The sequence below is a fragment of the Neomonachus schauinslandi genome, chromosome 13 (assembly GCF_002201575.2).
Source record: "Neomonachus schauinslandi chromosome 13, ASM220157v2, whole genome shotgun sequence".
NCBI lineage: Eukaryota > Metazoa > Chordata > Mammalia > Carnivora > Phocidae > Neomonachus > Neomonachus schauinslandi.
Genome location: NC_058415.1, coordinates 89,545,573 through 89,570,441, shown reverse-complemented (window position 1 = coordinate 89,570,441; position 24,869 = coordinate 89,545,573). Strand labels below are relative to the sequence as shown.

Sequence of the window (24,869 nt, the reverse complement as noted above, 5' to 3'; positions counted from 1 at the left end):
CAACTTGAAAGTATATAATCTGCCACTCCTCATGACCCCAGTGCGGCTCTTTCTGCCTACAGGTCCTGTCCCTGTGCTTTAATAAAACCACTTTTTTTCTTTTTGCACCAAAGACATCTCAAGAATTCTTTCTTGGGGTGGGCTCAGAACCCCAACATCTTTCCTACATCACAGGGAGGGGCAGGATAGTGGAGTAGTAGAGAGAGCACAGGTTTGAATCCTGCCTGGGCCACATAAATCCCCTTGTACAAGTTACATTAAGCCCTAGTTTTCTCATCCAGAGGGTGCGGCTGATAACACCTAATAAAAATAATCCTACAATACCCACATGGGCTTGTTACAGGATTTAGTGGGGGGAAAAAAAAACCTAGTTGCCAATATGGTTATGTTCACAATTCAAGGAGTCTAAAAGTTTGAGTGGTTTATATACTGGCCTCGACTTAAAAGCTTTACTTTAAATCATAAGCCAAGTTTCTTCAGGGCACAGTTGCAACGGGAGGATTGGAACACAAGGCTCCTTCTAGCTTCACATAAGCTTAACCCAGCAGTCTCTGCCCACCTCTGCCTTCAACGTCTACCACCCTCCCCTGTATTCACTCCGCTCCAGCGGCCCTGGCCGGCTTCCAGTTCCTCCAGCGACCAAGTGCATGTTCTCGGCCTTGCTTCCAGCCTGGAACAATCTTCCATCTAGATTTCTGTTCGCCGTCTTCGTTTACAACTCAGCTCAAATGTTACTCCTCGAAGAGCCTGCCCTTCCATCTACAGTGGCACTCGCTGTCTACCCTCACTCTCCAACACAATACTGTTTTCCTTTTTTCCTTTCCTTGCAGGATAACCTGACATGATCTTGGTTGATGTGTTATGTCTTCCTCACGTCCGGGACCTCACCGGCTGGCTCACTCCTGGACTAGAACAGAGCTCCGCAAAAACGTGACTAAGAGGAGAGCACCCGCGAGCCAGGAGGCCAGGCGGGGACTTCTGCGCCCTCTCTGTTTTGGTATCACGCTCTACCCCACCCTCACCCCACTCCCGGAGGACCCCCGGAATGAAACCCATGGGCTAATACGCCTGCGTCAAATCGCGGCGGCGGGCGTGTTGCCTTGGCAGCGTGACGCCGAGGCGGGGCCGGAAGCGACGCACGGCTATTTCCGCTTCCACCACCGCGGCATTTCCGGATTGGAAGAAAGGTGGCGGCGCGTTGGGCGGTAGGTTGAAAGCGCTTTTCGGCTTTTCGGTTGTTGGGGCTTTTTGATGCGCGCGTGGAGTCCAGCGGTGGGTGGTGGTGCCTTCGCCTCGCAGAGGCCGCCTTTGGCGGAGGTCTCCAGGGTGGGGAGGCAGCAGAGAGCCTTCTAGAAAGAGGAAATTGTATGCTATCAGACCTTGAGCCAAGGAAAGGGTTGGGGCGTGTTTGAGGAACCCAGAAACGGCGTTGTGTGGCTAGAGCCCAAAGTTGGACGGGAGAGGCAAGAGACGAGGCTGGAGGGCAACAGGGCCTGATCGTGCTGGGCACTGTTCTCCGTTAACTATTTTTTTACCGTATCATAAGGGCAGCGTGACCAGACAGTAAATTACAGTGAGCCTCCTGTGCATTTAGAGTAATATTAAATTTGTAATCATGACTCCAGCCTTGTCATTTGTTATGCAATCTCATTTTTCTGTGATTTTTTTTTTTTCTTTCCTGAGGGTGATGTTTAAAATGCTTTGCCAAAATAAACCATTGTTGTCAAGTTTCCCCACAGGAATAGAATGGAAGGAGAATCGAGCAGACTGGAAATTCACACTCCAGTTTTTGACAAGAAAAAGAAAAAGTACTCTGTGTATAAGGAAGGACATCTGAGGCATCCCCATGAAAGTGTCAGAGACTCCCCCCTGGCAAGCGAGCAGTCTCACGTAACCAAGAGTAAGAAAAAAAGAAAGGATTGCCAGCATCTTCTTCCTTCCCCTTTGAAAAAATCAGAAATTGGTGGTGAGACGAAAAAGGCCACATCCGTACCCAAAAAGAATAAAAAGAAAAAACATAGGGCTTCGGGGGTGGATGGGGAAACAGGTGTGGTGTATGTCTTGGTGGATAAAGAAAATATCGAGAACACACCAAAGAATTTTAGGAGGGATGTCGATGTCGTGTATGTTGACGTGAGCCAGGAACAGAAGCCAACAAAAGAGCCTGAAGCAGGCGAACTGCATTCAGTTCCTAAGTCACATAAAAATGAGTCGGAAGAGCTGCATCATAAAGTTAGGGAGACAAAAAGTAGAAAACATCGGAGGAAAGTGGCCTCCTGGGATGCTGAGCAGGAGAGCCTGCGTGCAAGCCTCGCTCTCCCCAAGCCAGAACCACACAAGGAGGAAACCCTGCTTTCTGTGGACCCAGGAGGTGGAATCACACAAGTACCAGTATTGGCCAATAAGAAAAAGTCTAAGAAAAAAAAGAGAAAAATTGCACATGACCAGGAACTTGAGGCATTGCCTGGGCCTGAGAGTCTAGAGAACGTGTACTCCGAAGGATGGCAGGGGGTCGGTGAGGTTGGGACTGCAGAAGGCAGTAAGGAAGCTGGCCGTGTAAAGAAAAAGTCTAAGAAAAGGAAGCGAAGGTCTTCTGTTGAAAGTCCTGTAGCTCCTGGGGGTGATTTTTCAGTGCCCGCAGGGAGCTTTGAGGACACACACTCTGATTCACTGGAAGGTAATGGTGCCCTGATTGAAGAAAGAGTGAAACCCAGGCCACAGGAGGAGAAAACCCAGGCCTCTTCGGAAGAGGTGCAGAGGTAATGTGGCAGTGGCATGTTTTCTGGTGTGTATGTCCTCTGTGTGAATTCTGCCTGTGACCTCTTTATCCAGCATGCCTGTAGTAAATGGCAGAAATCAGAAAGACAGACCGTTAAATGTACAGAACGATGCATACGTGTAACCGAGTGACTTGGCAGGAAGGTTCCTTTCTTCATATATAAAGTAAGGCAGTTAGATCAGATTTTTACTAAAAACTATTCCAGCCCTGAAATTCTATGAATAAGTTTAAAAGGGCATTTTAAGACCCCCCAAGTTACCTTTGTTCGTCTATATGCATATACTTAGAAAGAAAGAAAAATTCTAAATACTTAGAATTTTTACAGGGCAGGAAAAACCTTGAATTAAGGTTCTCCCTAATAGAAGAAATTTAGACGTCATTATTTATATAATTATTGTGTAAGTCAACTGCTGATATAATAAACACAGCTTTTTTTTTTTTTAATAGAGCAGTTTTTTAAACCACTTTATCTTGGTTCCTAGGACTTGGGACAGATTTTTCTCCCCATTTTTACTCAATGGCAATTTTTTTTTTACATTTTTGCATTTGTTAGGTTGTCCTGGCCTAAAATAGTTTCACCAAGAAGTTCAGTGGGAGACGATGCCACTTCAGGTGGTATCGATAAGAGGGGCCCACTCACCTCCTCTCATCGGGGGTAATACTGATAGGAGGCAGGCATGTCGAGGGCTGTGGTTTTGAACTTGTACTGGGCTGTGGGCCCTCTGAAAGCTGCTGACCCTTTCCTCAAACTAATGGGTATAATTTTTTTTTAAGTTTCCTGCCTGAGTGGTTAGCTGTTACGATTGACCCCAGTAAGAGGGGATTTGGACATCTGGCAGACATTTGGGGATGAATTAGTGACAGTTGCATAGAAAACTAAGCAAAGGGGGGAAAATGTGGCCATTGTTACATTGATTTAATTAATTAGTAACCATTATCACAAAACTGAAATCCTTGGAAGGGTGGGGGGGAGTGTCTTGAGGGTCCATGGGGCAGAACAGGGCTTAGCCCATTAGGAAGTCAGTATCTAAAACCAGAAAACTTAAGAAGTAGTGACACAAGAAATAACACATGCTGGAAATTGGGCTTTGGGCCACACAGGTCCCTTGTAGGCGGCCTCTGAGGTGTATGCATACGTTGGTCAAATTACCTCAGTCCACACATCACAGACTGAATCAGCTCCAACGTCCCTCCTAGCTTTAACACCGGCCTAGTCTAAGTGAAGGATCATTTTAAGAAAAGAATTGGAAAGCCACCAGGGCAAGTGACAGGTTAATGTGAGTTAACTCAATTTTCCCTGCAGGTTAGAACCTACAAATGAAGAGGAAAGACATTTGGAATTGGCCAGAGATTCTGAAACAAGATATTTATCAGAGGACTCCAGAGATTCGGGTGACTCAGATGTGGATTTAGACTCGGCTGTGAGGCAGCTCCAAGAGTTCATTCCGGACATCAAGGAAAGGGCTGCCACCACAATCAAGCGGATGTACCGGGATGACTTGGGGCGGTTTAAGGAATTTAAAGCACAGGGTGAGCTGGTGGCACTTTAATATTTGTCGAACTTTCCTGTCTGCCTAACGAGCCCCTGCCTTTTTTCTGTGAACAATGCAGATTTCTAGATTCACAGATTCATCCTCTGGGTGCCTTCAGCTTCTCCTCCTTCCAGAATTGTTGTCCGAGCCATAAAATTAGCAAAATGAAGAGCCCTGGTTTTGCTCTTCTCCACCTAGCTTCTGGTAGGGGAGGCCTGGAAGGAGAGGAGGAGGAGGAGGCTAAGTGGCAGAGCCTTTGGGGAGGATGCAGGAATAAAATAAAATGAAAACAGCCAGTATTGTCAACTTTGATGAGCTGTAGCTTCTTTCCCCGAGATATTAAGTGGAGGCTAGGCTGGTTGTAATGGCCATGGTTTCACAGGAGACCCAACACGGTCTCCTTCTTGATTTCAGTGTGTTATAAGAACCTCCCAGAAAGCTTATGGAATTGAAGAGTAAACTACACATTTAAGGCTGTGTGCTACAAATGAGCGATATTTACTGAGTGGCTGTGTGAGGTCCAGTACCTCCAGTCCCTGCGAAAAGTAAAATGTGGGGCCTTACGGAGTTAATCGTGGTGAAGAGATTAGTTTTATTTTTTTTTATTTTTTATTTTTTTAAAGATTTCATTTATTTATTTGACAGAGAAAAAGTGAGAGAGTTCACAAGCAGGGGGAGAGGCAGAGGAAGAGGGAGAAGCAGGCTTGCTGCGGAGCAGGGAGCCCGATGCGGGGCTCGATCCCAGGACCCTGGGATCATGACCTGAGCAGAAGGCAGCTGCTTAACTGACTGGGCCACCCAGGCACCCCAAGAGATTAGTTTTAAAAACTAGTCAAATTAAGGAAGAAAAATGTAATTCAAAATAGAGCCGTATCTATAGAATGGTCCCATTCTATTTGTGTATTTTCTGTGGAAATGTTTATGACTGTATTTTATAAAAGGTGCTCTTAAAGTAAGTCTAAGAATAGAAAAACATAGTATATAAGATCGTCAGTACATAATAAAACTTGGTTGCTTTGAGTTACAAAGAGGACTAGAATGTAAAGCATGATGCCATTGCTCCCCCAGCCCCCATACGTATGCATAGAAAATATATGTGAATATTCGAGTTCTTGCCAGTTCACAGCACTGCCTTGCGGGGGGGAGCGAGGCAGAAGAGAGCAAAGGGGAGGCTTCTTTTAAATGTTTGTTTCCATACTGCTTGAATTTTTAATGAACATATATTCCTTTTTAATATAAAAAACAACTACTTTCAAAAGTTGAGTGATAAATGGGGAAGGTCACTTTGGAAGGGGGTGACCAGGGAAGACTTTGGGAGAAGAGTGGCTTGAGCTGAATTCTAAGGGAAGTGAAGTTGGGGGGTGGGGCGTGCACAGCAGGGGAGCTAACAGCAAGTACAAGTACACCGCTGGAGCTGTTCCCAGCAGGGGGAAGCTGGCAAGCCACTGTCTTGTAACTGTTGAAGACCAGATGGTAGGTTTGCTTTTGTTCCTTATTGACAATACATACTTTTTCTCCCCACCCAAATCCTAGGTGTCGCTATTAGATTTGGCAAGTTTTCTGTAAAGGAAAACAAGCAGTTAGAGAAAAACGTGCAAGAATTTCTATCCCTGACAGGAATTGAGAATGCAGACAAACTGCTGTACACAGACAGATACCCAGAGGAGAAATCTGTGATCACCGACTTAAAAAGAAAATATGCGTTTAGATTGCACATTGGTAAGTTTAAAACTGTTTACTCTTTGACCATTCACAGCCTACCAACCGTAAAGGGAGAACCCACGGTAAGTATTTCGCGCAGCGCCTGGAGCATTCAGTGCGTGCAGTGCATGTTACCCGCTGCCATGGCTACGAGTATTCCTGTTGCCGGCCTGTACTTTTGGGGATTTGGAATGTGTTTGTGTCTCCCAAGTATAGTGCTTTTACAGATTTTATAAAAAGTGACCTGATCAACTTCTAGCTTTCGTACTTGGTAATAGGTATCGTTTTGTTTTCTCTTTATTTATTCTTTGTTATGTGTTGTTTTGCATATGCTGCACAAAGTATATTTTTTAAGATTTTATTGATTTATTAGAGAGAGCACAGGGGGAGGGCCAGAGGGAGAGAGAACCTCAAGCAGACTGTGCTGAGCACAGAGCCCGACACCAGGCTCGATCTCATGACCCTGAGATCATGACCTGAGCTGAAATCAAGAGTCGGACGCTTGACCAACTGCACCACCCAGGTGCCCCAAAGCACATTCTTACGTGTACCAGGGTCTTCTAAGTTTTCCAAGTATAGCCTTATCTGTGCTTTGTCTCTGGAACCCTCCTCCTGCAGCTGTACTTGGAAAGTGAGAAAGTCATGAAGCAACACAGGATCAGACTGAAAAAAATCCGTGAATGTAAAGAGGATGATTTCTTAGGTGTTCTCTGACTTCTTTTTTTTTTTTTTTTTTAAGATTTTATTTACTTATTTGAGAGAGAGAATGAGAGAGAGCATGAGACGGCGGAGGGTAAGAGGGAGAAGCAGACTCCCCGCCGAGCAGGGAGCCCGATGCGGGACTCGATCCCGGGACTCCAGGATCATGACCTGAGCCGAAGGCAGTCGCTTAACCGACTGAGCCACCCGGGCGCCCTCTTAGGTGTTCTCGAGTACGCAAGGGGAAACAGACTAGGGGGGTCCCTGTCGAGGGGCTGTTTCATCCTGAGTGAGGAAGCAAGCCAAGCTTGCTCATTGAGAAAGCTCTTCTGTTAATCTTATGGAGAACTGTTGGCATGTGTCCCCCACCTTAGCATGCTTTCCTCTTCATTCAAATTTTGTTAGCATTACTTTGCTTTGTAAGGGCTTTTCCCTCGAATTTAGTAGACCAGAAGCTGGAGCCTTGACTTACTAAGCGTGTAGATTTTAGAGCTCTCCAAGGAAACTGGTGATTTTGTGTGGGATGTATGAAATCCCAGCCTGACCCAGGATCTAGGGTAGTGGTGTTAACAGGAGCCATGCTGGGTTCCCTTTCCAACTGTGACTCCATTTCAAGCCCTGCCCTGTGGGCCCCTCTGACTGCCTTTCTTCTGACTTTAGGAAAGGGCATTGCCCGGCCCTGGAAACTCGTCTACTATCGAGCAAAGAAGATGTTTGATGTCAACAATTATAAAGGCAGGTAAGAAAAAGTCTTAGCATGGTGATTAACATAACAATGAAAAATTTTTTAAAAAAAGAAAAAGCCTTAGCAGCTTGAGACAGAATGTTTTTGCTGATAGTATAAATTAGAATGTCCTCAACAGATGAGAGGTAAAAAACTGAAGATTTTTTCGTGTATGAAAAGTAGACTGTGTATTTGTTGTCAGTGGTATGTCTTCAAAGCTCATTTCGGTTTCTGCCTCTTGAGTAAACGTTTGTGATCTTCCCCTTTCTAAATCCTTGGCCTTTCTTTATACTTTCCTTAGCCCTCAGCGTGCCATGCCTCTCTTATGTTACTCATGAAGTTTTCTTTGCTCTCTGCTAATTTGTGAGCTCCCTGTGTACCCAGACGTTCCTTTTGTTTTGTTTTTTAAGATTTTATTTATTTGAGAGAGAGAGACAGATAGCGAGAGAGAGCACAAACAGGGAGGGGAGGTAGAAGCAGACTCCCACCTGAGCAGGGGGCCTGCCACGGGGCTCGATCCCAGGACCCGGGGATCACGACTTGGGCCGAAGGCAGACGCTTAACCGACTGAGCCACCGGGCGCCCCTCAAACATTCCTTTTCAGTGCGATGTTCCCTTTAGCACTCAGCCTAATTCTTTGGGTTTTCAGTGAATATTTGAAGGTGGGGTAAGCACTAATAGGAGGTCACATAGGAGCGGGTCATTAGTGACAGTGCAGAGTGTCCTGTGGTGATGGTCATTCTCCCTCTTTCCCCAAGCAAAATACCCAACTATATTTTGTTCCCAACATTCCAGATAAAACCGGCATAGATCAGGGGTCGGCTGTGGGTAAGCACTCTGCTCCAGGCCAGAGGGATAGGCAGGAAGGTGTCAACCCCTCCCTCTGAGGGCCCAGCCGACCAGCTATTCGATCTCACTCTGGGAGGCAGATTTAGTAAATCTGACAGGGCCAGTTGCCTTCCAGTTAGCTGCATGATTATAAACCAACACGTACGTATTCTCTGACCTGCAAACACTGATATGACCTTGGTGGGTTTTTTGTTGTTGTTGTTTTAAGATTTTATTTATTTATTTGACAGAGAGAGACACAGCGAGAGAGGGAACACAAGCAGAGGGAGTGGGAGAGGGAGAAGCAGGCTTCCCGCAGAGCAGGGAGCCCGACACAGGGCTCGATCCCAGGACCCCGGGATCGTGACCTGAGCCAAAGGCAGATGCTTAATGACTGAGCCACCCAGGCGCCCCTGACTTTGGTTTCTTAACTTTTGAACAAGAGAAATAAACCTTCAGCAGAGGAAAAGGTTGCCCACAAACTAATACCCGCCTTCCCCTTTTTCCCAAGCCCTGGGGTTGGGCATCTGTGGACAGAGCTTTAAGGAAATGCACTAAAGATGACATGTTAAGTGGGACTTGAAAGATAGCTTTTGGTAAATGAATGGTGGCAGCTGAGGTGACATTTTTCTACCTGTGACATAAGCGTGGGAATGAAAGTTTTAGAATAAGCCAAGTCTGTCATTCCAATGTGTTGTGGTAACCATTTGCCCTTAGAATATATTTTTTCTAACTTAAGGAATTCTTAACTGAAAAAAATCACAGAAAGCCAAAAATCAAAGAATTTTGAGGCTCTGGGGGACGTCAGAGGTCAGTACACCTGTTTCGTCATTGTTATGCACTCACTTTCTCTCTGATGTCCTCCTTTCTGTCGCTTCAGGGGTACCCTTAAGTTGTTTTAAATCTCAGAAAGAGGGACGCCTGGGTGGCGCAGTCAGTTAAGCGTCTGCCTTCAGCTCAGGCCGGGATCCCGGGGTCCCGGGATCGAGCCCCACATCGGGCTCCTTGCTCAGCAGGGAGCCTGCTTCTACCTCTCCCTCTGCCTGCCACTTCCCCTGCTTGTGCTCATGCATTCTCTCTTTCTCGACAAATAAATAAAATATTAAAAATAAATAATCTCAGAAAGACCCTGATTGCCTTGAGAAGGAAATTGCTAGAAAGCATGAGTCTTAGCAGTGAAGGATTACAGGTCTCTCCTCACCATGCTCTGCATTTGTAGATGACCTTCTGAGAGTGCTAGGCTCTTACTGTTGGAAGTAATTCTGGATCACTGTCATCAGGGATGGGTAGTATTTTGCTAGGGCTTCTCTTGTGTTGAGTTAGTAGTAACATAAACCACCATTCCCCGCCCCCTGTATTAAGGAATTCTAGAATGCCCTAAGGATTGCTTTCCCTTCACTTAAACACTTGTGTTTAATCTCCAAATCCACTTAGTGTTGTTTGGTTCTTTTCTTTAGTATAATATTTGTTTTTATGTGGAATGAAAAAGCGCCATACATTCTTTAAGTAATTGTGCATTTGTGTGAAGTCATTTGTCACGTGTTTATTGAATGTCTGTTGTCTGTCAAGCATTGCAGATACCATGGTGTAGAAAAACCAACAGGGTCTGAGCCCTTGTAGGATGTCCCCTCCAGAGCCGTGCTGTCCATCACGGTGGCCACCAGCCTCACGGGGCCAGGGAGCACTTGAAATACATTTAGTCCAAGTTGAGAGGCGCCATATGCTGGAGTTAGAAGGAAAGAACATAAATTACCTCATTAACACTTTCAGATCCTGACTGCATGTTGAAATGGTTGCGTTTTTAATATAGTGGGTTAAGTCAAATATTTTATTAAGTTCATTCAAATGAAATAAAATTCATGTTCACGTGACCACTACAAGGTTTAGATGATGTGTATGGCTCATATTACATTTCTGTTGGACGGCGCTGGTCTAGAGGCAGAGACGGGTAAACGGGGACCCCTCGATGTCCAACTGCCCGTCTGTGGGGGGGTGCTGTGAAAGGGGCAGAGCTTGCTCTGGGGGAGAGCAGCGGGGGACTGGACCCTCAGGTATCGGGACATCCTCGCTGACGAAGGGCCACCTGCAGGGTTTGCAGGAGCTATCCAGGTGGGTGGAGGAAGGCCATTTCCACTGTAGCATGGAGGCTCTGAGGGGAAAAAGGCCTACAAGAAGGCCAGTGGGGCTGAACTGTAGGCCACATGGAGGAGTTGGTGTTTTGTGCATGCAGCGCAAAGCCTTTAGGGTTTGGATGGGAAGAATGTGACCCAGTTATTTGCTCTAGCCCCTGTGTAACTGAGCCAGGCCCCTGGCCTGGGACTGCAGTGACTGATTTATAGGGTGACCACAGTCGAGATGCCGGGACAGGAAGTGACGGGACCAGCCTGCCCTGGCAGCTTTTCCCAGGACTACGGCAAACTGCAATGATGATAGGGTTTTTAATCTTGTACTTAACTGGGAATTGTAACACGTTTTCCCTTTCAGGTATAGCAAAGGAGACATGGAGAAGTTAAAGATCTACCATTCCCTGCATGGGAACGACTGGAAAAAGATTGGCGAGATGGTGGCTCGAAGCAGCCTTTCTGTTGCCCTGAAGTTCTCCCAGATCAGCAGTCGTAAGTGTTGTTCTCTGGTCCTTCCCCCCCCCCCCCCCCCCCCCGGTGAATGGATGGGCCCCCCCACCCCCCCGGCGCAGGCCTCTTTGCCAGCCTGTCTTCTGAGAGAGCTGTCACGTTTTGAGCCATTCTCTGTACTGATTCATTGCATTTCCTCCCGCGTGTTTGTGAAACCACGGGGCCTTTATTCACAAGACCGATTTCGGCCACACCTGAGGTCCTTCACTTTCAGCGCAGCTCTCACCGCCAGCCTGACCCATACATACCCTAGGAAGCTGGCGGGGAGCAGAGCCTGGGCGGAGGAGGTTCCCCCACCAGAGGACAGCAGAGGCTGCAGGGGGCCGGGGTGCAGTTCAGTCGGCCCGTTAGGCAGGGACTTTTCCAAAACCTCCTGTGTCTTTTTCTCCTCTTTTCTGAAAAAGAACATTTTCCTGAGTATATTCTTTGCATTATAAAATTCCCAGTTGCTTCAAGAAGCTCACAGGCGACGTCACTGTCAGCACGGGGATGCTGTGCTAGGTCACATGGCAGAGCAGCGCGTGGGGCAGAGCGGCCGGGCGTCCATGGACCTGGCGTGCCCGGGAGCCCTGCCTTCTGTGCCCCCACATCCAGCCGCTGGTGCCATGTGGGGACTCAGTGTGGCCGGTTCTTCCAGTTTCCAGGAAGTAAAGCAGAAGTCTGCTTTTGGCAGGGGAGGGGGAGTGTTAATCTAGATACTGTTTTTTTTTCCTTTGGAACTCTCAATTTTTAAATATTCATCTAAATTGTTGAGGAAAAGTAACACAATCACGTTATGGGCCAAACCAAAGACATGTGTAGGCTCCCGGTTTGAGGCCTCTTACTTAGCCTAACTGTGACCATCTAGACAAGGAGGATGACCCACAGATGGTTTGATGCCCCCGTCAGAGGCCAGCTTGTGGTTCAGGTGTCTTTGTCATCGAGGCCAGAGTTCCCATTGCAGCTCAGTGCCACACGGGGAGTTCCTGGGGAGAGTTACGGATGCACGTGAAGTTCAGTTATTTTGTCCCCATTAAGTGTTTGAGAACCTCCCAGTTTCACACAAGAGACATTACTGTCAGAAACAAGAAGAACAACATTCTTTTTGAAGTTAAAAAAACATACGTTGCTTTAAGGAAGGACTTCTCTGGCCTTGGTTCTTTTTTTTTTTTTTTTGAGATTATTTATTTGAGAGAGAGTATGGGGGAGCACAAGGGGGGTGGGGCAGGGGGAGAGAATATCCCAGTAGACTCCTGCTGAGCATAGAGCCCAAAGCAGGGCTTGATCTCACAAGCCATGAGATCAGGACCTGAGCCAAATCCAAGAGCAGACGCTTAACCAACTGAGCTACCCATGCGCCCGGGCATTGGTTCTTAAAAAGAAGTGGTTCCAGGGCGCCTGGGTGGCTCAGTTGGTTAAGCGACTGCCTTCAGCTCAGGTCATGATCCCAGGGTCCTGGGATCGAGTCCCGCATCGGGCTCCCTGCTCTGCGGGGAGCCTGCTTCTCCCTCTCCCACTCCTCCTGCTTGTGTTCCCTCTCTCGCTGTGTCTCTCTCTGTCAAATAAATAAATAAAATCTTTAAAAAAAAAGAAGTGGTTCCATTTTAATTTGCGTGTAGCTGTGTTTGATGGTTGTATGTCTGTGTAATCAAGATGTTGCCCTCTGTCTTCTGAAAAGTGCCTGGTTTATCTTTTCTTTTCTTTTTTTTAAGGTTTTATTTATTTATTTTGAGAGCGAGAGTGCGTGGGCAAACGGGTGGGGAGGGGCAGAGGGAGAGGGAGAGAGAGAATCTCAAGCAGACTCCACACTCAGTGCAGAGCCCAATGCAGGACTGGATCTCATGATCCTGAGATCATGACCTGAGCCAAAATCATGAGTTGGACGCTTAACTGACTGAGCCACCCATATGTCCCTTAAGACTATTTTTTAGAGTGGCTTGAGGTCAACAATAAAATTAAAAGGGAAGTAGAGATTTCCCATATGCACCCTGCCCCGACATACAGCCTCTGCCATTGTCAGCAACCCCCCCCCCCCAGAGTGGGACCTTTGTTACAGTCCATGACCCTACACTAGCACGTCCATCATCTTCCAGGGTCCATAGTTCACATTAGGGCTCACCTTTGGTGGTGTATGTGCTGTGGGTTTGGACAAGTATGTAATGACATGTATCCATCATTGTCATTTTGTTTTTGATATTGTGCTTGAAAACAAATAGATTAGCAACTGTAAGATCATCCTTTTGTGTCTACAGCAAGAAATCATGGTGCTTGGAGTAAGACGGAAACCCAGAAACTAATCAAGGCCGTCGAAGAAGTGATTCTAAAGAAAATGTCTCCCCACGAGTTAAAAGAGGTGGATTCTAAACTCCAAGAAAACCCTGAAGGCTGCCTGTCTATTGTTAGGGAAAAACTCTACAAGGGCATATCTTGGGTAGAAGTAGAAGCCAAAGTAGAAACCAGAAATTGGATGCAGTGTAAAAGTAAGTGGTAAGTTTTAAGGTTTCTTACATAAATTTCAACGAGATATTTCCCTCCCCCCTCCCCGTACCACACACATCACTGGAGTGGGTAGATGAGTGGGGTTATAACGGAAGGAGACCTATGTAAGTACCGTGTACAAAACCTTCCATGTCAAAAATGATCACCTCGGGCCAGCTGTTCTAACCACTTTGGTATCAACATCCGATGTAAGTTAGCACCTAACTAACCCTGATTCATCGTGTGGTTTCCTCCAAAGGAACTGGAACCTTTTTAATACTGAATATTGACTTCTGGTGTCTTTACTCTGTCCCTTGCTAAGGCTTTAGTAAAACAAAACAGTTCTCTCTTTGCAACATAAAAAAAACACAAAACTCTCCTCTGGGAGAGAGATCACAAGCACGGTGATGTGCAGGAGCTTGCCCTTCCCATGAGCCTGTCTTGTCCGGGGGCTCCTCTGTCCTCACTAACGCCAGGCAGCTGTATTCATCGTAGAAATTCTTTTTTTTTTTAAGATTTTATTTATTTGACTGAGAGAGACACAGTGAGAGAGGGAACACAAGCAGGGGGAGTGGGAGAGGGAGAAGCAGGCTTCCCGCGGAGCAGGGAGCCCGACGTGGGGCTCGATCCCAGGACCCTGGGATCATGACCTGAGCCGAAGGCAGACGCTTAACGACTGAGCCACCCAGGTGCCCCTCACCATAGAACTTCTTGAGACACCATAGTCACACAGAAGCATTTTCAGTCCTGATCTTGCTGCGCATTCTTTGCCTGATGTGGCTTTTCCGAGCCCTGGAGGGTCTCTGAGCTGGGTGTTCAGCTGCTACAGGACCCCTTGGAGCGGTGGTCCCACAGCTCACGATCCACACGTCATGCACAAAGGAGTGTGGTCATCGTCAGTGTCAAATAAGAGTGAGATCCAGATTAGGTATATTTTATATTAAAAGCAGACTCTTAAATTATACCATTTATTGTTATCTTACAATTCTGCTGTAGAATTATCTGTTTATTTTCATAGAAGATTATAGTCAGGGACATAAACTCCACAGAACAGATAATGTTTTGGGGGATGAAGCATATAACATGGAGGAACCAGAGCCCTTTCTTCCGCTATAGTTTACACTGAAAGAAGGAGTGTTTGTTAAACACTGGTCAGTATTTAAAGGGGGAAATGCTGCAGAGCAGCCGTGCTTCAGGATCGGTATAATTCGGATAACGTGTAAGAGAGACTGCTTTTTAACTTGAAGAGAAAAGCAGGAAACTGAAAACCTGAATGTAGATTTCTTTCATGTAAATTGAAATGACCACAGATGATGCAGTTTACTTTTTTCCTAAAGATTTATTAGAGAACATGGTGGGGGGTCAGAGGGAGAGTGGGAGAGAGTCCAAAGCAGACTCCATCCTGAGCTTGATCTCACAACCCTGAGATCACGACTTGAGCCGAAACCAAGAGTCGGGTGCTTAACTGACTGCGCCCCAGAGGCGCCCCAGAGGCGCCCCAGAGGATGCATTTTGAACGAACACAGTTGGCTGCTGGTACAAACAGTGTCCTCACCTGTGTATCATGGATCCCCCTTATCCAGAATGTAACAGCTAGCGATCTGTCCATCAGATCGTGACAAACTTTGCTATTTGAGATGAGTACTTAAAAAATATTTTTAGCTGGGTCACTGCTCTCGTTAGGAGCTCCAGTCACCCTTCCCTTCAGCCATTAGCTGTGGGCCTCAGAGGAGTCATGACTGTACTAAGTCTCCCTTTGTGTTCCAACAGCTGATCCGTCAGTGTCCCAACAGCAATGTCCCTCTGTTTTCTAAACAATCAAAAATAGAGTTTACAGCTTCATTTAACACCTGTTAAAGGGCTTATTCTCTTCTCCTTTTTATAACGTCTACTACAGAAATTTCATCGTACACACAAATTTAGAACTTGTATCCCTCATCCAGTTTCAGTAACCATCAACTTTCTTTTTTTTGTTTGTTTAAAGATTTTGTTTATTTATTTGACATAGAGAGACACAGTGAAAGAGGGAACACAAGCAGGGGGGGTGGGAGAGGGAGAAGCAGGTTTCCCGAAGAGCAGGGAGCCCGATGCGGGGCTCGATCCCAGGACCCTGGGATCATGACCTGAGCCGAAGGCAGACGCCTAATGACTGAGCCACCCAGGTGCCACCTTTCTGTCGTTTTATTTATCATTTCCCACTTAAAAAAAAAAATTGGCATACTCCCTGGTGGTAAATGTTAGCAGTGATGAGTCACACAAATTAGAAATTAGTTCTCAGTAGGGGTGTGATGTAGGTGAGAAAAGGGCAGGAAATGGCAGTGCAGACTTTACCCCTGAAAGTCTTAAAGTACATTCTTTGTTTCTTTGAACGCAGGACGGAAATCCTAACCAAGAGGATGACGAATGGTCGGGATGTGTATCGCGGAGTTAATGCTCTGCAGGCCAAAATCAACCTCATCGAAAGGTAGAGAAATAGAAAGCAATGCTGTTGGAACTGTTTCTCTCTCTGGCCAAAAAGTCGATGTTGAGCAGCAGAATCTGTGGTGACATGGCTAATGACCTTGGGCTAACCTTGGGCTGGCATGCCAACTTCGCTGGGCCTGAGGGAACTGGGACGGGGCTGAACGTTCTGGTGCCCCCAAGCTTTTCACATGGGTGAATCTGAGAAGGTGTCCGTTGTGCTGATTTATGCTTGAAAACTTCGTGTTTATTTTTTCTTGTAGATTGTATGAGGTAAACGTGGAGGACACTAACGAGATAGACTGGGAAGACCTTGCTAGCGCCATAGGGTAAGGCTGTGTATTCAGTGTGAGGCTGACGAAAAGGTAAGAGATGGCCTCAGGAGTGACCATCTGTGAGATCTGAGCGGATTCGCGTGCAGACTGCCCCGTGCGCCCGTGTATTTGGAGCCTCCGCTCTGGGTGCTGGGGGCCAATGGGACCCTCCCTCCACCCCACCCCTCACCGAAGACACGTAGGAAGGGTGAGTGAAGTGTATGCAAAGTCTCCTGAGAGCTTCGAGGAGCTAACAGGTTGAACGACTACTAGAGACCCCGCATACCCTTTGCCCCAAATCATAAATTCTTAAGTTTGCCACGTTTGCTCACCATCCGCCCTCCCTCTCCTGCTCCTGATTCCAAGGGAATAAAGTAGTTTCCCTTAACCACTTGAGGGTTAGTGGCGGGCAGTGTGCCCTAGACAAGAACATCATCCTGCATAATCACAGTGCAGTGACCAGATTCGGGACATCAGACGCTGGTACAGCACTGTACTCTAAAACACAGCTCACATTCAGGGCGCCCAGGTGGCTCAGTCTTAAGTGTCTGCCTTTGGCTCTGGTCATGATCCCAGGGTCCTGGGATCGAGCCCTGCGTCGGGCTCCCTGCTCGGCGGGAAGCCTGCTTCTCCCTTTCCCACTCCCCCTGCTTATGTTCCCTCTCTTGTTATGTCTCTCTGTCAAATAAATAAATAAAATCTTTAAAAACTAAATAAAACACAGCTCACATTCAAATTGCCCCACTAAAGTCCTTTTTTTTTTTTTTTTTTAGATTTTATTTATTTGTCAGAGAGAGCACAACGGGGGGGGCGGGAGAAGGAGAAGCAGGCTCCCTGCTGAGCAGGGAGCCCGACGCTGGACTCGATCCCAGGACTCTGGGATCATGACCCGAGCCGAAGGCAGACGCTCAATCAACTGAGCCACCCAGGCGTCTCATCCCAGTAATGTCCTTTATAGCATTTCCCCCCGATTTACCATCCAGTCCAGCTCTACTCCAGCTCCCATCTGTCTGTCCTGTCTCCTCACTGGCTTCCGATCAGTAAAGCTCTTCTGCCTTTGTCTTTGATGGCGTTGAAAACGTGGCCGAGCGCAGGCCGTTTGTTTGGAGAGTGACCCTCCGTTGGAGTTTGTCCGGTGCCCCCTCGTGGTGGGGTCTTGTACTGTAGGCAGGATGATGGCACAGGTGACGCCACATCGTGAGGCCCGTGATTCTGATTTTGATCCTTTGGCTCTGGTGGCATCTGCCGCGTTCCCCCCCCCGTATAAAGTGCCAGCTCTCTTGGGGATAAGAAGGGGCCTTGGGAGATATTTTGAGACCACGTAAAGATCCTGTTCCTCTTCAGGCTTCCCCCGGTACTTTCGGTGCGGCTTCATTTGCATGTCTCATCTGGGGGGTGAAGTTGAACTTTCCTATGTTTGTGAGCTACCTCCTTTTGCCTTTGCTGTGAGTCTTTGCTGTACGGCATCCTTGCATTTTGAATCCCTTCCTGCTACTGAAGACAGAGGCCACCACTCTCAGTATCTGAATTTATTGCTCGCCAAGCACGGTCCCTGTGAGCAGAGCAGATCATTGAGGGGTGTGGGGTGCGGGGATTGGGGGGCTCTCAGGAGTTGGGGGTTGTTTGGCCTTTAGTTTTGGAAGGGTGGACAGTGGGGCAGGGCGGCTGCCCCCGGCTGACTTTCAAAAGTGTGACGCCATCCTTGATCCATGAGGAAGGGTTTAAACTGGTTCTGGTGGTTATTTGCACCTTGGGATCATGGACAAGGAACAAAGAACAATCAGTTTGGTTTTTGTTAACTTGGAGAATGGGAAGTTTGTCATGACCCAGACATGCTCATGGTTCCAAACCCTTCCCTTTTCCAGGTGACCTGAGTGAGAGGTGGGGCACCCACTGCTCAGAATCATGGATCCCTGAGAGATGAGGGTGGCAGGTGCTTTGAAAGAGGGGACCTTGCTCTGGACCCACCAACTCCCATCTTGAGAAGTACCCATGGCTGCAAAGTCCTCCCTTTATAATAGCAAAGCACTTTTTGAAAAATTGGACTTTTCCAGTAAATTTTTATATATTTTGTGACGTTGCTTCAGATCACAAGTTCTTAAATTAAAATGGGCTTTTAATGGTTTTAAGTAAAATTACATATTTAAGAACACATTGTTTCACTTAAGATTAATAAATCTCATAAAACTGAGATTACGGCATCTAGTCAAATACTGTTTGAAATAGCACACTGTCAAGTTTTAATAATTAAAACAGTGAAAAATAATATTTAAAAGTTCAGTCTCTTCGGAGTCTTAAAGTCTCCCTTGTGAATTATTTGGGCAGGATGTCAAGAAAGCGTGTCCGCCTAATGAGATGTCATGCCTACTTGGTTTGAAAATGTCCAGATTCAGGGGCGCCTGGGTAGCTCAGTCATTAAGCGTCTGTCTTCAGCTCAGGTCGTGATCCCAGGGTCCTGGGATCGAGCCCCGCATCGGGCTCCCTGCTTGGCGGGGAGCCTGCCACTCCCTCTCCCATTCCCCCTGCTCGTGTTCCTGCTCTTGCTATCTCTCTCTCTGTGTCAAATAAATAAATAAATAATAAAGTCTTTAAAAAAAAAAAAAAGAAAAGAAAAGAAAAAATGTCCAGATCCATTATTGTGACTTCTCCAAACCCTAGCTTGGGTCTGCAGCATGCCCCACAGGACTCACGGCCCTGCAGGAAGAGTTGGAAGGCATGGGGGCCTTAGAACTTGGCCTTTACGGTCAGACTGACCTGGTGTTGACTCCTGGTACTCATTATTTAGCTGTCCTTGGGCACGTTGTTCCCTAACTTGTGTCTGAGCCTCAGTTTCTTCATCCACAAAATGGTTTAATAGGACCATAACGAGGACTAAGGAGATCGGCCGTGGAGGACACATAGCTCAGTAGGGACACACAGAGAGCACCTAGCTAGTGGTTGCTGTGAGGAAGAACCCAGTAAGAGTAAACGTATTCGGGACGCCTGGGTGGCTCAGTCGGTTAAGCGTCTGCCTTCGGCTCAGGTCATGATCCCAGGGTCCTGGGATCGAGTCCCGCATCGGGCTCCCTGCTCCGCGGGGAGCCTGCTTCTCTCTCTGCCCCTGTCTCTCTCTGTGTCTCTCATGAATAAATAAAAAAAATAAAATCTTAAAAAAAAAAAAGTAAACGTATTCACACTAATTAACTACTAGGTTAACTAATTATTGAAATAAGTCCTGCTTTTATCGTCTAAGAAAAAGTGGCCAGGAAGTAAAGTTAGAGATTTTCACTTTAAAAAAACAAGATTTGGTTGTGTCTGTCCTACTTACTGTAAATTGAAAATACATTTGACTCACCAAAACATCATAAACGTGCTTTTTTTAGCTTTGCAAAATAAAAAATCAGGGGACATCTGCCTTTGGATTGTGACAAATACGCATTTATCTTAAGTGAAGTGGTGAAGAGTGTGGGTTTGGGGGTCAGACCACCCAGTTGAAGTCCCAGCCCTACCCCTTATTAGCTGTAAGATCTTGGGCCACTTCTCTGTGCCTCAGTTTCCCCATCTCCAGAATGAGGCACAAGAGTAGTAGCTCCTCATAGAGCAGCTGTGTGGATTGTTTGTGGCTAGAAAGGAAGCCCTTAGGGCAGGGCCAAGTACAAGGTAAGCATCAGCTTATGTTAGTAGTGTAATTTAAACAGGATCTGTCTTGTGCTTTTCACCTTCTTTCTTTTGTGTGTGTGCTTTTTACCCAAATGAACGACAGCTTTTTCATGTGTGTCTTATTTTTGTCCCACATTTGTGGACACCATGGTTTCCTGTTCAGGATTAAGAAAGTTACTGATACCTGTAGATTCCCGAGTCGGCGTACTTCGTACACAGTAGTGAAATAACCAGTTTTTAAACTGATGCTAACTTTTTTTTATCTTTTCCTTTCTAAAGTGATGTTCCTCCGTCCTATGTTCAAACTAAATTTTATAAGCTGAAAGCTACCTGTGTTCCCTTTTGGCAGAAGAAGACTTTTCCAGGTCAGCATTTCTAATATTTATTTAAATAGTTGAGAACACAGCAGGTGGTGCCCCGTGCTGGGAGTGTGACCTCGGACGCATGACTTAACTCTGGGAGTCTCGGTTTCTTTGGTTGTAGAATGGGAGAGATCATCACCTGTTCATCCCCACCTGATGGGACTTTCGAAGTTCTCAGTGAGATAATAGACAGATGAACCGTGGTCAGCAGGGTGCTCGGTGCATGGCCAGCACTCGGTAAATAACTGAGTGCTCCTGGATCACCATCATGTGCGCACACGCCACACACTGACATGCACACGTGTGCACACACGGTTCCAGAACAAACCTAAGATGCCCAGTTCCTTCTCTGCAGCCATTTGTGGGTGGTTTCGGTATTCCCAAACTCAGATCATCAGAGTCCTCTGGGGAACTTGTTGAACACATACATACCTGGACCTCGTTCCATGGGTACCGAATCCTAACCTCCAGGCTGCGTCCAGAGGCTAGATTTTCTCTAACAGTCTCAAGGAGAGCCTCAAGCAGTCTGCCCAGCACCAGCATTTGGGAACCACGAGTTTGGGTGATGCTTTGCCCTGGAGTGTGTGATGACTACTTCTGACACTTAGCAGATAGCACTGCCTGGGTTTGAATCCCGACTGCGTTTGCCCCTACAAATTCCACGACCTTGGCCATGATTTATAACGCCTCTTGGCCTCAGTTTCCTCATTTGAAGAATGGGCTGACAGTAATGCCCTCCTCCTAGGATTCTGAGGGGACTGGTGAATACAAGTAAACCAGTTAGAACAGGACCACTGCACACAGTAATAGCAGCAGTGGGCCACCCACATCCGTGCCCTCTGCCCTTTGACCTTGGGAAGGAGGCTTTGTACAAATAATGTCAAAATTACATTTTTTTTCTTTAGAGATTATAGACTACCTTTACGAGACCACCCTGCCTCTGCTTAAGGAAAAGTTAGAGAAGAAGGTGGAGAAAACGGGCACCGAAATCCAGAGTCCCGCGACACCCAGGCAGGCCTTCCGGTTCAGTGACATCTTCTATCGTGATGACGACAGTGAGGGAGAAGACGGGGAGAAGAGGTAGGGGACAGTGCTGTGTCTTGCCCGCCTCTCCAGGTTTGGTTGTATTTCTGTGCATGGGGCAGAGACGCTGCTTTCAGTACTGATGTTTAGTAGAGAAGGGGCCACGGCCAGAGGAAGGGGACGTCTACGATACTTCATATTATGGAGCCTCCCAAAACGATTCACCCTTTCAGACTCTAGTGTGTTTGCGTGCGCAAAGAAAGAGGAGCATCCGGAGTTGATTTGCTATTGCTGGACTGTTGAAGATAAGCCCACCTGGCAGTTTCTGTAGAACAGCAGTATCCCAAGTCCCTCTCGTGGCAGCAGAGGGGAGAGTCCCGTCCCATGAACATTTCATTGTGTGGATTTCACCACACGCACACTCCCCAAAAATGGGAACCCTGACAGTTGTAGTCAGGCACGCATGCCAGTTTGCTTTCTCTTTTCCCAGTTGTCACTCTGTGTGCCCAGGGAATGTGAGTTCTAGATAAGCATTCGCAGGGGGCTATGGATCTGCTGGTCTCTCAGCCTGGCTTCCGTTTGCATGTACCTGCCTCCGTGTGCGGATCTCATCTTCCTGAGGGAGTCAGGTGTTTAAGGGTACGTATTTTGCATACAAGATGCGTTCTCAAGGGCAGTCACTGAGTTCATCTGGTGTTCCAACTGGGAAAAAAAAAACAAAATCCAAAACAAAAACCCAGCAGTCTCTTCCACTGCTTCCAGAGAAATCTGGCGCTGTTAGATTTATGGAAAGATGCCATGTGGGTCTAAGGCATAGCTCACACCTCACAGAATTTCAAGGATAATTTACATGTTGGGCTCTTCCGTCAAATCAGGAAAGCAAAACTGCTCTAGGTGTTTCACACAGAGAAGGATTTAATGTAGGGATTTAGGTTACAAAATTGTTATATAGGATTGAGAGCGCACACGGGAAGGCTGACTTGCCGAGCCCTGAGTAACTGCGGCCCCCGCTGCCCTGCAAGGGGCATGAGCGTTCCAGGCTCTTGGCCACACGTGAACATGGAAGGAAGGTGTGGGTGAGCAACGTCCCATGCAGCCATGTCACCATCTGTGCCAAGACTGGACTCCACCGTCTCCTGAGTGTTCTCTCTTATGCCATTTATCTCACATCATGACGTGTGCGCTGTCGGTTAATTCATCCACAAAGCTAGACATTTTTCCAAAGCTGCCATACTTGGAGAAGGAAGAGTACAGAGACCGGTCTAGGAGGCTGGTCACCAGCATATCCCCAGCGCCTGTCACGGTGTTGTACGCACAAGAGACAGTAAATATGCAGCAAACAAGTGGATGTTTCTTTTTAGCAAGTATTCTACCTTTCGTCACCTCCTATCCATCGAACATACCCGTCCCCATGCTGACGGGAATGAAAGTTCCTTTTGGAGGACAATCCAGTGAAATACAGCAAAGCCTTAAGAATGTATTTTATGATCCAGCAATTTCACTTACAGAGATAAAGCGGTTTCACTTTTCAGAAATAAAAGAACTCATGTATAAGAATGGCACATTCATAATTTGAAAAGCAGACAAAAATTGAATGTTCCTTAATGGAAATCTGTTAAATTATGGTATATTCCTAGAATGGGATATTATCCAATAATTAAAAATGATTATTATAGTTTGGGTCAACATGAAAAGAGGTAAACAATATTATCAACTAAAATATTTCAGAAGAGTATTTTCAGTTTTGTAAAAGTAAGAAAATAAAGGAAATGGTATATACGTAGATGCGTTAAAACGTGTGGGAGAAATTAAACCCAAAATGTCGACAGTGTTTTCTCTCGGGGCAGTGGGATTGTGAATTTATAGGGTAGAACTCTGGATTTGCAAGTGCCAGAAAATGGGACCCACATGGATCTAAGGAATCCGGGAACTCTCAAGACTGAAAGTCCAAGTAAGGACTGACTCAGCTACTTGTGGTCACCAAAGATGGGGTTTCTGGCGCATTTTCTGCTCCCCCTTCGCCATTGTCCACTTCATCTTCAGTACACACACGGGAGCCCCTTCTCATAGTCACATGCTTCAGCAGACCTGCTCCCCCTTCAGAGGAAGGAAAAAAGGTCTCTTCCAGTTGCTCTTGCTTAAGTCCTGGGTTTTGCTCCCAGTGCTCAAATTAGAGCCTGTGCCCAGCTCTGAATCATCACTGGAGCCAGGAAAAGAGGACTGTGTTCAGCCAGTCTGGGCTCTGCTCTGGAGCTGGGATTTAGCACAGCACGCTTGGAGTGGCTGGGAAGGTAAATACCCCAGTGGAAAAATCAGAGTCCCATTAGCAGAGGAGGTGAAGCGCACTCTGAGGAAGCAACCCACAGATGTGTGCTGACAGTGGGTAATTGCCTGTGCTGTGAATCTTGCCCAATAAACTTGTGTACTTTTTGTACAAGTTCTATTTTTGTAACTTTTTCTCATCGATATCTCCATGCCTCTCCCCTCAAAAAAAAAAAAAAAATGCACCATAGAAATGTTAGCCTTTGCCAAACACTGTTTTTACATCTAAGAGTCCTGGACTGTGGAAGAAAAAGACGGGTAGAGTAGTAGACTGTATATGTCAAGTGCAGGTCCAGGAAAAGAGAAGATTGTGCGGGGAAACCGTGAGTTTGCTCTGGGCTGTGCAGGCTGTGCGGAGACCCCTGGTCTGTGGCGCAAGGAGGACAGGCAAGCAACCTTTGAGAGGCGGGTTTGTCAGCTCCACGAAGGTGAGAGCTGAGCTGTCAAGCGGACAACCCCAATTTAGAGTCTGAAAAGGGGAAAAGGTGTAGAAAGTCTGTACTTGGGAGGACATGAAGGAGGAAGAGCCGACCCAGAGAGAGAGAGAGCGAGTGAGCTCACCTGTCTCACAAGAAACAAGACGGAGGAACAAATAAAGTTGTTTTGAACAGTCTTGCCCGTGCATGGTTTGAGTTTCCGCCCCAGTTCTGGTCATTTGCACTTTTCAATAGGCACGCTTTTCAGCTGCTGAGCTTCATTTGTGGACCTCATTCCCCAACAGAGAGGTCCAAGACCGCGGCAGAGGGGAGGTGGGACATGAGCGTTATAATCAGACCAAGACCTCAGTTCTCCTCCAGGCCACTTTCAGTTCCACAGTTGTTGACCACACACACTGAGTAAGCACAGCAGGAGCTGAAGATGCCAGAGGGAACCGGGCAGACTTGCAGGCGACACAATCCAGAGCTTGCTGAACACCATTTCCAGTTCAGCTCCTGAAATACCCTCCAGTCCTAATTCCCCGGCCTCATCAAACGGTGCATCTGTCCACCAGTTGGCTCATAGCCTGACCAAGCTGTCACCGAGTCTGTTTCTATTGTTGCTCTCTTCCGAACACCCTCTGCTCTGCGTCCTCTCCCTTGGTGGCACTTTCCCGTCCAAGACGCCAAGCCTGGGTGAGCCCTTCCATCTGCCTCCTCCCTGCACCTAAGAGGTAACTATTTCTGGAAGAAAACCACGCAGCTGGGTGCTTGGGTGGCTCAGTTGGTGAAGCATCTGCCTTTGGCTCAGGTCATGATCCCAGGGCCCTGGGATCGGGCCCCGCATTGGGCTCCCTGCTCAGCTGGAAGCCTGCTTCTCCCGCTGCCCCCCCCCCTGCTTGTGCTCACTTGCTCTCTAGTAAATAAAATCTTTAGGGGAAAAAAAACAACTGAGCTGGTTGGTTTCACTTTAATGATTG

At 47.0% G+C, this 24,869-nt stretch overlaps 1 protein-coding gene across 2 annotated transcripts; it reads left to right on the top strand.

Moving 5' to 3' along the window:
- The first annotated feature begins 1,178 nt into the window (after positions 1 to 1,178).
- Positions 1,179 to 23,773, top strand: TTF1 (transcription termination factor 1). Of its 2 annotated transcripts, XM_021691150.2 has the most exons (11): positions 1,179 to 1,205; positions 1,729 to 2,759; positions 4,083 to 4,309; positions 5,845 to 6,030; positions 7,372 to 7,450; positions 10,748 to 10,878; positions 13,128 to 13,362; positions 15,728 to 15,817; positions 16,077 to 16,142; positions 20,046 to 20,131; positions 21,034 to 23,773. In XM_021691150.2, the coding sequence occupies exons 2-11, from the start codon at positions 1,747 to 1,749 to the stop codon at positions 21,210 to 21,212; spliced, it is 2,292 nt and encodes a 763-aa protein (XP_021546825.1). In that variant the 5' UTR covers positions 1,179 to 1,205; positions 1,729 to 1,746; the 3' UTR covers positions 21,213 to 23,773. The 2 variants fall into 2 exon arrangements, with proteins under 2 accessions (XP_021546825.1, XP_021546826.1); XM_021691151.1 differs by lacking the exons at positions 16,077 to 16,142; positions 20,046 to 20,131; positions 21,034 to 23,773 and having other exon boundaries at positions 13,128 to 13,355; positions 15,728 to 15,795.
- The last annotated feature ends 1,096 nt before the right edge of the window (positions 23,774 to 24,869 follow it).